The sequence below is a fragment of the Candoia aspera genome, chromosome 1, assembly GCF_035149785.1.
Source record: "Candoia aspera isolate rCanAsp1 chromosome 1, rCanAsp1.hap2, whole genome shotgun sequence".
Lineage (NCBI taxonomy): Eukaryota > Metazoa > Chordata > Lepidosauria > Squamata > Boidae > Candoia > Candoia aspera.
Window position 1 is genome coordinate 52,770,833 of NC_086153.1, and position 16,325 is coordinate 52,787,157.

Consider the following 16,325-nt stretch of genomic DNA (forward strand, 5'->3'; position numbering starts at 1 on the left):
TAATAGAAAGCTATTAAGCCTTATGAATTGTAATCCACTCAGCATGTAGTAAATTGGTTCATTCATTAAGCATTTTGATTGGAATTATAAGAAGTGGTGAGCAATGCTGTGGTATATCTGATGACTAGGGTGAGGATTTCTATGACATGTCATATTTTTTCTGGAACTTTTATTTGAATTTATAAATAAGTTAAAACATGTTTTAGAGTAATCTGGTGAGAATTAGATGCTTTTTATGTTGCCTGAAAAGTCATATTTTGACTTTTTAAAGATGTTATATCGTATTTCTGCTTAATTTTGTAACAAATGTCATATTTTGGTCATATTTTGGTCACTGGCTCCTAATAAGCCAGCAAGTTCGAGCCAGCAAAGAAAGTGAGAATTTGCCTGTTTTTTTCTTCTTATTCACTCCCCAAATCAGGGAGGTGTGTGTGTGTGAGAGAGAGGGATGGGGGTGGGAACAAAGGCTTCTCCCCTGACCAGGCCTGAAAAAAAAAAGTGAGGATTAGCCTGTTTTGTTTTCTTTTTCTTATTTGCTCCCCAACTCAGGGGTGTGTGTGAGGGAGGGAAAGGGAAAAGGCTTCTCTCCTGACCAGGCCTGAAAAAAAGGTGAGAATTTGCCCGTTTTTTCTTTTTCTTATTTGCTCCCCAGCTCAGGGCTGTTTGTGTGTTCGAGGTGGTAGATTCACATGAGAGCTGCAAGCTGATTTCAACATGCCTAAAGGTAGATGTTCAGCAAGTGTGAAATTACGGCGTCTTGTTCAAGAATTTGGGGGACAGATTTTCAGTAGCGATGGTGATATTTTATTTATTTATTTATTTTATCAAACTTTATCACCACCCATCTCCCTCCCAAGGAGGGACTCTGGGTGGTTTACAATAAAAAACAAAATTAAAATCAGAAACATTTATAAATACAATAAGTACAATAAAAATAAAAATGGAATGGAATCTAGCTGGCTGAGAGTTCTTTATCAGACCGTGAGTGTAAGAGGTCCATTGAGAATCTCTCTAGGGTGTTAGCCATCCCCAGGTGTGGCTATTCCCCCTCCTGTTCCAAGCCTGCTGACAAAACCAGGTCTTTAATCTTTTTTGAAAGTCCAGGAGCGAGGGGGCCTGTCTCACCTCTGAGGGAAGGATGTTCAAAGGGTGGGCACTACTGCAGAGATGGCACACTTCCAAGACCCCACTAGGGGTCTGTAACATGTCCTCCCTGCATGACTGGGTGGTTTTGTATATTTTGTTTTGTAAATTGTGTGAAGTTAAGGTATTGGCCCAAAAGTGTTTTAATATTCAACAACAACATGACACCATGAAACACAAGAGTTGTTTAGCAAGATTTACCTTCACTGAGAACAGGCAACATCTCCTTTTTGGGAGAGCTGCTTCTTCAACTGCACTTCATCAAATAGTCAGAATTTTGTAAGGTTCTCTGTACAATCATGGTTACTTCAGATATTTCCTTAAGGTTAGGTAGTGGTAGTCTCAGGCATTTTTTGGAGAAGTACACCATTCACCCGATACCAAATGAATCAACTATAAGGAACAATTACATCTCTGCCTGCTATGAAGATGTGTTGGCAAAGATAAGATCTGCTGTTGACAAGAAGATATGGGTTTCAATTGATGAAACAAGTGATGTAAATGGAAGATATGTAGCCAGTGTTATTATTGGCACTCTGAAATGTGACAAGCCTGGTGAAGTATTTCTTCTAACATGTGAAACTCTACAAAAAGTAAACAATTCCACTATTGCTATGCTCTTTGATGATTCTATGAAATTACTCTGACCGGATGGTGTAAAAAGGGGAAATATGCTGCTCCATACATGACTAAAGCAGCCAAGGAACATAAACTTCTTTATCCAGAAATGATCCATATCACATGCCTTGCACATGGTTTACACAGAGTGGCCGAAGAGATTCGAAGCAACTATCCTGATGTAGATAAGATAATTTCAAATGGGAAAAAAATGTTCATTAAAGCTCTACTTCAAGTACAAAGTTCAAAGAAATTGCTCCTACTTTGGCTGTCCCTCCCCAACCTGTCGTGACATGTTGGGGAACTTGGCTGGATGCGGCTGTATATTATTTCACGAATTATGCTTCCTTGCAGTGGATAGTTAAAGAATTTGACTGTGGTGAATCTTCCTCCATCAAGATTGTGCAAGATTCCTTTTCTGAAACCTTGGCTGGAAACTTAGCATATATAGGATCAAACTTCAGTGGATTATCAAAAGCAATCACCTGCCTTGAAACTGTAGGAATGGAACTTAGTGATGCACTGAACACTGTAAAACGAACAGAGTGATTTAAAGCAAGCAAAGGGGAAAGTGGCTGAAAAAATTAAACTGCAAAAAGTGCTGCAATCTAATCTGGGTTATTCAACACTTTGCAAAATAAGTAACATTCTAAATGGACTCGAAGCAAAATTTGAAGACTTCAAGCCAGAATTTTCTCCAGATGAGGTTGCTTTTTTCAAATTTGTTCCTATAACCTCTTGTGATGTCGAACGGAGTTTCTCCGGATACAAGAACGTACTGGTAGACAACAGAAGGAGTTTTGAGTCTGATAACCTCAAGATGCACATGTTCATCCAATGCAATTCTGCTATTAATGAAAACTAATCCAGGGATGACCATTTTACTCTCAAAATGTTCATTTGATTCCTTCAGTACTAGCACTTCTGCACTGGAAGTGAAGAAGAATAGATCTTGTAATTTTTTTGTGTGTGTATGTGTGTATAAGCACAGATTTGTAAAAATTAGGTGCTAATTTCAGAAAAATTGTAAAGTCATATTTTTGGTTTAATTGGTCATATTTAAATAGTTTTAAGGTCATAAATGCTTGCATATTTCTAACATTTTTAGGTCATAGAAATCCTTGCCCTACTGATGACAAAAAGACTGCAGTAAAATTCTTCAGTTTTTGCAAGTTTATAGTTCTCTTTATCTGATGTGCAAAGTTCTGGTCAATATGAAAGATCTAGCATATGCTAAGCTATCGTAATAAATAAAGCTATATTTAAAGTATCTTTCTGTATTCACATTATGAGCATTATCACATAATTCTTCACACAGAGTGGAAATTTTGTGACAATCTTGTATGAAAGTCTGTCATAACAATGGAGAAAAAGAGCTTCTCTGGATCAGTGTAGTAATGACCCAGCTGGTTCATAGTGGTCGATCACTTGCACTCTGGAAACTCATAGGATAGTGCTGGCTCTCTTCCAGTATATCTCTGCAGTACCTGGCATTTAAAATACATTGCCATATGAAAGAAAGGATGTGCAATTCCTATGCTTCTCATTTCACAATCGCCTTTAAGGGTCTTGCCCTTTAGACTGACAAGCTGGCCCTTTTAAAATGGGCTTGGCTACAACAGTCATTGTAATGGTATATGGAGGTAGAAGGCAAGAACTATTAAAATGCAGGAAGATGGACAGGGTGAGTTCAGCAGCAATAGAGGTGGTACAAGCCAGTATCAAGGAATGTCGGCTGTAACAGGGTGCTCAGAAAGAGACCTGCCAAACGATACAGAAGTCCAGGCACTGGTATTCCAAGTGGCCTGGATCACTGTCAGATGGCCCAGGTGCTGGCTAGTAAAGGCCTGAGATGCCAGGACCATAGTGGCAGTGAGCATTTCCCCAGTCTACAGTATCATCAAGCATCCTTCTAGTACCCAGTCAACAGCACAGCCAGTTGACAGAATAGTAGATAATCAATAATCAAGATATGAACTTCTAAATAAGATAATTGAAATTAATAACTTCTTTTGTAAACCCTTTCTAATAAAATCCCATTTATAGACAACTTACGTTCTTTTTTATCTCTGTCTGGTGCCATCTCCCAGTCAGATTTATGCCCCATGGTGGTTTCAGTGGGATGGTGTCAGTTTCTGACAGGAAATATAAATTCTCATTAATTAAAAAATAATAGGATGACTTCATACCTAAGAAGTGGGTGTTTGCACAGATTAGGTTCAGATGCTGCAAGAAATTGCTGGTATTTTCTACCCTGACAGTCATCTTCAAATGCAAGCCTATACCAAGTAGTCCTCAGGTTACGACTATTCATTCAGCAACCATTCAAAGTTATGATGGTGCTGAACAAGTGGTACTTAGAAGTGGTCCTTGAAATTCTGGCCATCACAGCACCCCCGTGTTCATGTAATCATGATTTGGGTGCTTGGCAACTGGCTTGGACTTACAATGGTTGCAGCGTCTGATGCTCATGTGATCACCATTTGCAGTCTTTCCTGACACAAACAAAGTCAATGGGAAATCTAGTAGGGAAGGTCACAAGTCACCCCCATAAGATATTCCTGCTGCTTTTTATCCTGAGGAGCCCCACTATGGAGTGTAGCACTCCCAGGATCTTGTACTCTGTAGCATTTCCCCACCCACATTCTATAGCGTGCGCCTGCCTGTGGTCCCGCTGGCCTCCCCATGCTCTGTAGTGCCTGCCTGTGGCCCCACCAACGTACCTGCACTCCATAGTGCCAGCCCGCAGCCCCTGCCGACCCACTCACAACCACTACCAGCCCCCCTGCCAGCCAGACTGCTGCATGCTGCTCCAGTTGAAGCTTTGGTTGGTCTTCAGGAGCATCCCAATATGGAGTGAATTGGATTAGCCTGGTTGTGAGGTGACAAGGACTCAGTGACTCTGTCCAATACCATCTGGTCCCAGAATAGCCACAATTGACGCACAAGATGTAATCTTGCAAAGGATTGGTTACCCAATTAAGAGATCTTACAGAGCTCCTTGCAATACCCTTTCTGATTTTACTATCCTGAAGTTTGACATCATCAACAAATCTAGCCCCCTCTCTGCTCACCCTCTAGAAACAGTTAATTACATGTATTAATCATTTATATATCAGAAATTTAGATATAAAGCATAAAATGTGTAAACCATTTATATGACACTAAGAAAAAGTAATTTTTGTAAATCTACTTCATTGGTTCCAGACTTTGGATATTTTCGTTACCTTGTCGTGGTGCTGGAGCTTGAGCACCTCAATGATGCCCTGAGCTAAACCATGAAAGGCCACCCAAGACGGGGAGGTCATGACAGAGAGGTCAGACTAAATGCGATCCCTGAGGAAGGTAATGGCAACCCACCCCAGTATTCTTGCCGTGAAAACTAAATGGATCAGTACAACCAGAGACATGTCGGTATACCATTGGAAGATGAGACCCCCAGGTTGGAAGATGGTCAAAATGCTACTGGGGAGGAACAGAGGATGAGTTCAACTAGCCCCAGACGTGATGACGCAGCTAGCTCAAAGCCGAAAGGACGGCTAGCAGCCAACGGTGCTGGTGGTGAACGGCGAATCTGATGTTCTAAGGATCAACACATCATTGGAACCTGGAATGTAAGATCTATGAGCCAGGGCAAATTGGATGTGGTTATTGGTGAGATGTCAAGATTCAAGATAGACATTCTGGGCGTCAGTGAACTGAAATGGACTGGAATGGGCCACTTCGCATCAAATGACCACCAAATCTACTACTGTGGACAAGAGGACCACAGAAGAAATGGAGTAGCCTTCATAATTAATAGTAAAGTGGCTAAAGCAGTGCTTGGATACAATCCAAAAAACGATAGAATGATCTCAATTCGAATTCAGGGCAAGCCATCTAACATCACAGTGATCCAAATATACGCCCCAACCACAGATGCTGAAGAAGCTGAAGTAGAGCAGTTCTATGAGGATCTGCAGCACCTACTGGACAACACGCCTAAAAGAGATGTTATTTTCATCACGGGAGACTGGAATGCTAAGGTGGGCAGTCAAATGACACCTGGAATTACAGGTAAGCATGGCCTGGGAGAACAAAACGAAGCAGGACATAGGCTGATAGAATTTTGCCAAGACAACTCACTCTGCATAACAAACACTCTCTTCCAGCAACCTAAGAGACAGCTTTATACGTGGACTTCCCCAGATGGACAACACCGAAATCAGATTGACTACATCCTTTGCAGCCAAAGGTGGCGGACATCTATACAGTCGGTAAAAACAAGACCTGGAGCTGACTATAGTTCCGATCACGAACTACTTCTTGCACAATTTAGGATCAGACTAAAGAGATTAGGGAAGACCCACAGATCAGCTAGATATGAGCTCACTAATATTCCTAAGGAATATGCAGTGGAGGTGAAGAATCGATTTAAGGGACTGGACTTAGTAGATAGGGTCCCAGAAGAACTATGGACAGAAGTCCGCAACATTGTTCAGGAGGCGGCAACAAAATACATGTCAAAGAAAGAGAAAACCAAGAAGGCAAAATGGCTGTCTGCTGAGACACTAGAAGTAGCCCAAGAAAGAAGGAAAGCAAAAGGCAACAGTGATAGGGGGAGATATGCCCAATTAAATGCAAAATTCCAGAGGTTAGCCAGAAGAGATAAGGAATTATTTTTAAACAAGCAATACGCGGAAGTGGAAGAAGACAATAGAATAGGAAGGACAAGAGACCTCTTCCAGAAAATTAGAAACATCGGAGGTAAATTCCAGGCCAAAATGGGTATGATCAAAAACAAAGATGGCAAGGACCTAACAGAAGCAGAAGAGATCAAGAAAAGGTGGCAAGAATATACGGAAGACCTGTATAGGAAGGATAACAATATTGGGGATAGCTTTGACGGTGTGGTCAGTGAGCTAGAGCCAGACATCCTGAAGAGTGAGGTTGAATGGGCCTTAAGAAGCATTGCTAATAACAAGGCAGTAGGAGACGATGGCATCCCAGCTGAACTGTTCAAAATCTTGCAAGGTGATACTGTCAAGGTAATGCATGCTATATGCCAGCAAATTTGGAAAACACAAGAATGGCCATCAGATTGGAAAAAGCAACTTATATCCCCATACCAAAAAAGGGAAACACTAAAGAATGTTCAAACTATCGAACAGTGGCACTCATTTCGCATGCCAGTAAGGTAATGCTCAAGATCCTGCAAGGTAGACTTCAGCAATTCATGGAGCGAGAATTGCCAGATGTACAAGCTGGGTTTAGAAAAGGCAGAGGAACTAGGGACCAAATTGTCAATATCCACTAGGTAAAGGTAAAGGTTTCCCTTGACGTAAAGTCCAGTCGAGTCTGACTCTAGGGGGCGGTGCTCATCTCCGTTTCTAAGCCTTGGAGCCGGCGTTGTCATAGACACTTCCGGGTCATGTGGCCAGCATGACGACTCGGAACGCCGTTACCTTCCCGCCGAAGCGGTACCTATTGATCTACTCACATTTGCATGTTTTCGAACTGCTAGGTGGGCAGGAGCTGGGATTAACAACGGGAGCTCACCCCGCTGCGCGGTTTCGAACCGCCGACCTTCCGATCAACAGCTCAGCGGTTTAACCCGCAGCGCCACCGCGTCCCTCAATATCCACTAGATAATGGAAAAAGCCAGGGAGTTTCAGAAAAACATCTATTTCTGTTTTATTGACTATTCTAAAGCCTTTGACTGTGTGGACCACAACAAACTGTGGCAAGTTCTTAGCGGTATGGGGATACCAAGTCATCTTGTCTGCCTCCTGAAGAATCTGTATAACGACCAAGCAGCAACAGTAAGAACAGACCACGGAACAACGGACTGGTTTAAGATTGGGAAAGGAGTACGGCAGGGCTGTATACTCTCACCCTACCTATTCAACTTGTACACAGAACACATCATGTGACATGCTGGGCTTGAGGAATCCAAGGCTGGAGTTAAAATTGCTGGAAGAAACATTAACAATCTCAGATATACAGATGATACCACTTTGATGGCTGAAAGCGAAGAGGATCTGAGGAGCCTTATGATGAAGGTGAAAGAAGGAAGTGCAAAAGCTGGCTTGCAGTTAAACCTCAAAAAAAAAAACACCAAGATTATGGCAACCAGCTTGCTTGATAACTGGCAAATAGAGGGAGAAAATGTAGAAGCAGTGAAAGACTTTGTATTCCTAGGTGCAAAGATTACTGCAGATGCTGACTGCAGTCAGGAAATCAGAAGATGCTTAATCCTTGGGAGAAGAGCAATGACAAATCTCGATAAAATAGTTAAGAGCAGAGACATCACACTGACAACAAAGGTCCGCATAGTTAAAGCAATGGTGTTCCCCATAGTAACATATGACTGCGAGAGCTGGACCATAAGGAAGGCTGAGAGAAGGAAGATCGATGTTTTTGAACTGTGGTGTTGGAGGAAAATTCTGAGAGTGCCTTGGACTGCAAGAAGGTCAAACCAGTCCATCCTCCAGGAAATAAAGCCAGACTGCTCACTTGGAATGGTATTAAAGGCAAAACTGAAATACTTTGGCCACGTAATGAGAAGACAGGACACCCTGGAGAAGATGCTGATACTAGGGAGAGTGGAAGGCAAAAGGAAGAGGGGCCGATCAAGGGCAAGATGGATAGATGTTATTCTAGAGGTGATGGACTCGTCCCTGGGGAAGCTGGGCTTGACGACTGACAGGAAGCTCTGGCGTGGGCTGGTCCATGAAGTCACGAAGAGTCGGAAGCGACCGAACGAATAAACAACAAAATTTCCCTGGAGAATTTATTTTTGGTTGGGTCTTGCATCTGGTCTGTTGGACTGGTTTGCCAATATTTGTATTAATCTCCTTTTGGCTTCCTTGAAAGAGCCTTCTTATGTGTTTTTTGTCGTTTTAGTGATTTTTGATGTGTGAATTAAATAACATTGATCTTTCTGAACCCATTTTGTTTCTTTCCAAGCTCCAGCTGATGTTGGGCTATAGCTGTAGAATTCTGCTTTGCCACTAGATGTCAGTTTACTGCTATAATTTTCTTTATAATCTTCCCATCAAAAAACTCTTAATCTTGTTATTCTAATTCTAATTCTGCTAAAAGACATTCATTTGGAAGTTTTTGTATTTAATTCCCTTGTGTATATCTTGAAAGAGTTGCATTATTACCTCTAAAATGATTGTGACTGGCAGATGATTATATTTTATTTCTGTCTGTATTAATCACTATGTAACAGTACTAGAAAGTGTTTCATGTTCCTGGGTATTAAAATCAAACTTGTAGAAGCTCGTACACTGCATTTAGGTACTGATATAAGAAAACAAAATGCTAAATGCTTGTAGGATCAATCGCATTGCTATGTTTTATAGAATCCTAACTTGTTTCTAAACTGCAGAGCAGCATAAAAGTAGAATTCTTGGGGGTTCTGAACTTACTTGATTCTTAAGCAGTAGTTTTAATGCTAACATGTCTAGCTTTCAAGCAGTAGCTTACTTGGTTCTTTTCTAAGATGACAGGGGTTTTGTTTCCTCCCAGAAGACCAGCAGAGCTCCAGCTACAGTATCTGCCAGAAAAAGAGCAACTACAGGAAACTGGCTTCCCTCCTTTATTGCCAAAAACTTTGCTCAAACTAGTGTAGTGTAGTGATTGGTGCTGGACTGGGAAGATCCAGGCTCAAGTCCCGTTCCCCCCTCCAGCCATGAAAAGCTCACTGGGTGACAGTAGACCAGTTATTCTCTCTCAGTCCAGCCTACCTCACAGGGTTGTTGTGAAGGGGAAAAAAAGGAAGGAGACAGAGCTATGTATGCCATCTTGAGCTCCTGAACTAAAAGCAGGATATAAATCAAACATATTTAACTGTCCCTTGCAAACAATCGGCAATCAGTGCCAATACTAATTCAGTAATATCATCCTGAATAGCTTAATACTACGTTGTGAGGCAACTTTATTTTTAACATATTTTCTCTAGATGTTCTTTCTATTCTCCTTTCTTTGTGTGATAGGCTTGCATTTCAGCTGTAAGCTTTTAGACCGTTTTTTTTTTTTTTGTAGATGGTAACCCTTTTGGTACAATCTTTTCTGAAAAAAATGAGATAAATGAAACTGGATTGAATATAACAAAAAATAATTATTTTAAAGGGACATTAAACCAGTTACAAATTCACAAGTACCAAAAAGTGATAAAAATGCAAGGTTAAAAAAACCTACACTTTAATGTGAGGTAAAACAGTAAATTATTTTTAAGTAATTTATTTTACTTGTTTATGGCTTAGCCTTAGTGCAGGCAACCTTTTCATCTTGATCTTTCATGCTCAATGTCTTCCTTTCACTTTGGAGGAATGTGCTGGTTGTATCAAACTAAGATAAAGTCTAAAGAAGAACCTTTTGTACAGTAGATTTTGATGGACTCCTACATAGTGGTTATGTTTTATCTGGGCAAAAAAAGGTTGAAGGATATGAAGTGATGGGTCAAAAACAATTATTCAAGGTGCTAGAATTAAAATTGTGTTTTTCTTGCATTTCTAGATTAAAGAAAGAAGAAACTATTACAAAGGCTTTGTTTCTGGAATGCTTCAATGAACCCAGAGTTATCTTTGGGGACCCACAAAACACATCCAAGATTAGTAGCCAAAAAATTAGGAAGCATATTGCAACATGATTGAAAATACAGAATGGCAGGCTTTACTCATAAAAAGTAAAGTCATCAAGTTTAATTGCTGGTAACTTCATAAAGCATCCATTTAGTTTTCTTGGCAACAATATGGAAATGGTTTGCCATTTTTTTCTTCCAGGATATTTTTCCAACTTTCCAGTCTATCCTACAGTCATGAAATTTCCTGATTGTCTCTCATCCAAGTACTTATCAGGTTGAGCCCTGCTTAGCTTTTCAAATTCAAGGTGAAAAAAGGGTAATAATATAGATAGTTATCCCCATAAACCTGATCTTCTTCTTTGCCTCTTTCTGAAAATTAAATATTGTGCCCTTTTCTTTGGAAAAGCAAAAGAAGGTATTCAGAATCAGGATTAAAAAGCCTTGGAAATTATTTTTACATCTCTCTCAATGAAATCAACTTCTGTTTATTTCTTCCTTATAGTAATTCTTATTTATAAACTCATTTTTATGTTTGTTTGCTTTTTGTTTGTTCATCAGCCTGCATAAATGAGGGTGGTTCTTAAAATCTGCAATGAAGTGGAAAGTATTTGGAAGGAATATATTTTCATGGTGCAAGACATAGAGATTGATTTCCTCTTCTATAATATCTGTTCAGACTGCAGTGGGGTAAAAAACTAATAGATAAATAAATGTGACAGAGGAATAGAAAGAAGATGTTGAGAACCAAGCCCAAAATTTGCCATATCTAGTTTCATAAGAGAAAGCAATGGTTTGCTGCTGTTATCAAAATTAAAGTAATTAACAGAAACAATGTGAGGATGGCTATTGTAGTATAGTCAATGGAAATAATTGATGGAAGAATTCCACATGAAATTACAGCATTTGAATAATAGCTTGGAAACACACTATTTTTGTTACTGTAATTATTTCCAGGAATAAGATGTGTAGTAAACCTGTAGTAAAACTAATATTAACTTTTTTGTGGCTTATGTTCAGATGATCTAGTTAAATTAGCCTTAGCCTGTTATTGCTCCAGGAAAAAAAGATTTCAATTCCAGCTGCCCATAATTTCAATCTGAATTTTTATCCACACTTCTGATCCAATTGAAGAAAAAAGTTAAGGGAAATGTAAGGCTTATTCTTTTCAGAGAGGAAGCATAGTTTCTAGACATGACCAAATTGCCCTGGAAGGAAGATCCAGGTGCAGGATCTTAGGTATGATGGAACTTCCTTTAAATGGTAGATTCAAATCCCATGTAATAAACATAGTTCTTGAAAACTATTTGTCCCCAAAATCATTTTGTGTATGAAAAATGCCCAGTTTTGGATTCTGGCTTAATTTTCTAGCTAGTGATTAAAAAACAAACATTGTGTTTCAAGATGCCAAGGCTTTTCCATCATGATCCACTGACAAATATTGGGGCAGGAAGCGGGTGATTAGCTGCAGAATGATAGAACTAAATCACTTGGATTACCCCTTTTTTATTTTGCAAAGAAGCTGCGGCATTATAACACCTTTTTAGATGTTTACATCTGTTTAAACTCCTTTTAGGCAAGCAAAAGAGAATATTCAGTTGATAGACGAAACAATAGAATTGATCATCCCCTATTCATCCATTTATCTGTTGTTTGGTTATTTCTAACTTTTATATTATGCCTGTCTCCACTAGGAAAAAAAAGAAAATAGAGCCATTAGATATATATGAGTATATAAATTGGCATAATTAGGCTGCTGAAACTACAAAAATCATGCTCAAAATGATGAATCTGCAAAGAACGCTCACTAAACAGTTGGGAAGATGCTTACAGTAAAGATTGTTAACAGCATTAAGAAAGCTGTATGCATGATTTGGTTTTCTTCCAAAGTTCTTTGTATGTGAATTATTTTTTCAGAACTTGAAAAGCCCCGTTTTCTGTTAATGCACAGAAGAATCAGATTAAAAAATACCAATTTTTAAAATGCCAACTTTTATTGAAAATATTAGTTTTAAAAAGAATGTTAAAGATAACGATGGGATGAGGGTTATATTAAAAGGAGCTCTGGAAAAGATTGTTTGGGAAAAGCCAAATACTTTCACCCATTCCAAGTTGAACTAAGTAGCTTTGCAATGCTTTACATAAGCTGGTTAATTATAAATTTTTATTTAATTTATTAATTATTAATTATTACTAAAAATAATTATAAATTTGTTTGAGCTAGTTTGGTGTAGTGGTTAAGGTGCTGACCTAGAAACAAGGAGGCTGGGTGATTTTGGGCCAGTTATTCTCTCTCAGCCTAACCCACCTCACAGGGTTGTTGTTGTGAAAAAAATAAGCAGGAGTATTAGGTATGTTCACTTCCTTGATTTATATAAAAAGGCAGGATAAAAACAACAACAACAACAACAACAACAATAAGGCCTATAGCATATTCACTGCCTCAGGTGTCTTAAATTTTGTCTTCGTATTTCCCATCTAGGTTTGTAAGAGAATGGATTTAGTCTGCCAGAGAATGCTAAACCAGGGATTTCTGAAAGTGGAAAGGTACCATAACTTGTGTCAGAAACAGGTTAAAGCACAACTTCCAAGGTATGTGGTCAACAAAACTGAGGGTCAGAGGTAATACAATCTAAAAGTCCTTATGTACAGATTATATTCAAGAAAAGCTACCATATGCAACCATGTGGAGCAAATATTTAACAGATGAAATTATTCCCATTTCGTGGCAGAACCATTGTTACGGCATGTAAACAGAACAGCAGGGAGATGTACCTCTTGCCTCCTTTGGGTGTGCCTAGTGATTTGGTAGTTGGCATTCTGAGCCTGGAATGTTCTGGAAGTGTACATCACTTTCTCCCTCTGTTTCAGCGGAGATTGCTGCATTCTAGTTCAGAGTCAGTTCTGCAATGATGACATGTAGATGATAAGCTATAATACTGTTGTAGGTATTATATGTGTGTTATATGTATTAGACTGGATCCAGATTTCAGCATTCTCAGTTATTTGTTTATTCATTATTTCATTAACAAAGGTTCTTTGAGAAGATAAGAAAACTACAAAAATACTTTGAAAAAAAGATAAAACAGTATAAATGTACTTAATAAATAGTACAGGAAAGATATAAAAGGTAAAACTCCCATCCCAGAATAGGACATAAATTATAAAACATAAATTATAGCAATGCCTGAGAAAAACTAATGCCTCTTCCTGGTGCCAAAAAGTTGTTGGTATGGGTACCACGCATGCCACCCAGAAGAATAATAGTACCATGCAATCCCTTCTCAGAAAGGGGCATCAGACTGAGCTGATGAAAGGTGCTCCTAAGCAGAATTGCTATCTGTGTCTCCAGTGACAGAGTTGATTCCAGGAAGATAATCAAATGGCATATTTCAAAACAAAGTGTAATGCCCCCCAGAGCAAATTGAGGACCATGACCCAGGCAAACAATCTACTATTTCTGTTTTGGCTGGACTGAATTTTAGTTACAATAGCATGTTCATTCACTCCATTACTATGCTTAGGCATCAGTTCAAGTCATCCATTACTTCACACAAGTTAAAGGAAAAGAAATAAAGCTGCTTATTATTTGCATATTATTGATATTTGACTTGTACTGCCTAAGAGTAGGACAAGAACCTTTGGGCGGAAGCTTTACCGAGAGAGATCTAAACTCAAAATAAGGAAGAATTTCCTGACTGTAAAAGCTGTTAAGCAGTGGAACAGCCTTCCTCTTGAAGTTGTGGGTACTCATGAAGATGGGACAGCCATTTGTCCAGGATGGTCTGAGGATTCCTGCCCTGAGTAGGGGGCTGGACTAGAAGACCTCTAAGATTTCTTCCAACCCTTTGATTCTATCATGGCTGATGCACAATTAGGGGGTAGTTGTTTGTACTACTACTACTACTACTAATTTTTTAAACTTGTATGCCGCCTGACTCTCAATGATTTTGGGCAGCTCACAACAATCAAAGAAGTACAATAAAAGATAAAGATAAAAGAAGGCAAGGCGACAAACCAGATAGAATGAAGCAAGGGGTCTCATTCTCCCTGCCCAAACACCTGGGTGAACAGCCAGGTCTTCATGGCTCTTCTAAACAACGTTCAGATCTTGGGGGAAATCTTGTACCAGAGGATTGGCTCTGCTACAGAGAAATCGCACTTCGAGGGTCCTGATGGATGACATTTAATCAAAGGAACCCAGAGCGCGCCAACCCTGCAGGATCAAATCAGCCAGGCAGATGCTATGGGAGACAGGCAGTCCCTCAAGTGATCAGGCCCTATGCCCTGTAGGGCTTTATAGATAACAGTCTATAACAACCTACTAGTGGGAATCTGAATCCAAAGTACACTCTGCTAGATTAAACAACTTTATATAATAATAGCTTCCCTTCAGTATAAGAAACTTCCATTATGCCATAGTATTTCTTTTTGGAATGTGCTGACCAATTCAATTTGACGACAGAGGCTTGATGTTGCAATATTTTGCTCAGGTGTCTAGCTCCCAGTCTCCTGTCTGCTTCTTTAGTTTTCTGTTCTTCTTGAATAATTGTTGCCAGGATCTGTCAAAGCTTTTCCAATTTATGTCTCCCTTGTTCATTTACATTTAATTTGCCATATTCTACACAAAGAGTCTCCACAAAGCAATGTATGATGTAACAAATCTAAAATGAATTTGAAACAGCATCATTAAAATGTCCTAACGCTAGAAATACACTGCACCTATAAAAGCAGTGCTAAGAATCATCATATCTGAGGCCAGCAAAGTTGCATCTTAAATCATCTGCAACATGAAATATGATAGAACTTGGATACATATTTCATGTATGAAGATAGAGTGTTAGGCATATTAATAGAGGTTTGTTGATATGTGTCAGTTGGGTACTGAAGGATAGGATATAAGTTTTAGAAATACAGAACCGAATGTGTGGATTGCAGGAGCAAGCAATATTTTCTGTAACTGTATTTGTGCATTACATGCATTACAGTTATAAAAATTAGCAAGTATTAGATATTAGCTGCCTTGAGTTCTTGGAAAAAGGAAAATCTAATAAGTAAATAAATGAAACTGTATGTGTACAGAAGGTCCACGCATAGTGGTTCACCAACTTTTCTTTCGAGTGGCAACCCATTACACCACCTACATCTGCTCCAGAATTCTTTGCCCCTATATTTAGATCCAGAATTTATAATTCGCTGCAGACTACCATTCTGAATTCTAGTTTTTAGCTTTGTGGTGTAGAAGGAGATAAAGCAGTTTTCAATGTTTGAGACAGAAAATTAGGACCCATCAAATGTTACACTGTGCAGATAATTCAACAATGGACTTTGCTTAAAGCTCTGGACCCACTCATTGAAGCAACTGTATCAAGTCTTTGGGGAGTTTCATTGCTTCATTGCTCTGAAGAGCAAAAGTAGAGGACAGTTCTTTCATGAGAAAAGCACCCTGCATGATTCACATAAACCTAATCAGTTGCATCTGAAGTTTGAAGTTAAGGTGCCTACATAAGAAACAGGTGTTCAGTATTCAAAAGCAGGAAATACTGAATTCCTATTCAGGTAATTTAAAAATAGCCATGGAAACATGATAATCTTTATTTTGGTGAGGCTTACTAGAGTTTGAAGCGTAATCTGTCCTATGTATTAAGAGACTTTTTTTTCCCCAGTGGAAATATGTGAATTGCTTTTCATTACTGCATCTTCTTATAAAATAAATTTCAGGAAATACAAATTATTAATAAATTATGGTTGATTAAGAAGAAAACTAGTACATACATTTGGGAAGAAGGGTAATTCCCAAATATTTTTAGTGACGCACATGCCCTCTCTCACCTTTTCAAAAGGCTATCCTCAGGAGAAGGAGTACTTTTGTGATTCTTTGTAGACCTAAAGCATATTTTTGTACCTTGTACTGGAGGCATTAAACAATAGACCTTAAAATCTTCCCTAGATGGAATATGAAAACTGACAGGAATCTAAAAATATGGTTGCTGAC

The 16,325-nt window shown here is 39.0% G+C and overlaps 1 protein-coding gene across 1 annotated transcript in view; it reads left to right on the forward strand.

Moving 5' to 3' along the window:
* The window catches only part of FBXO28 (F-box protein 28), a 31,938-nt gene that overhangs the window by 6,125 nt on the left and 9,488 nt on the right, over window positions 1-16,325 (forward strand). Inside the window, exon 2 of the mRNA XM_063304100.1 lies at window positions 12,813-12,922. Within this exon, the coding sequence (XP_063160170.1) occupies window positions 12,813-12,922 (110 nt within the window). The remainder of the gene's footprint in view (window positions 1-12,812; window positions 12,923-16,325) is intronic.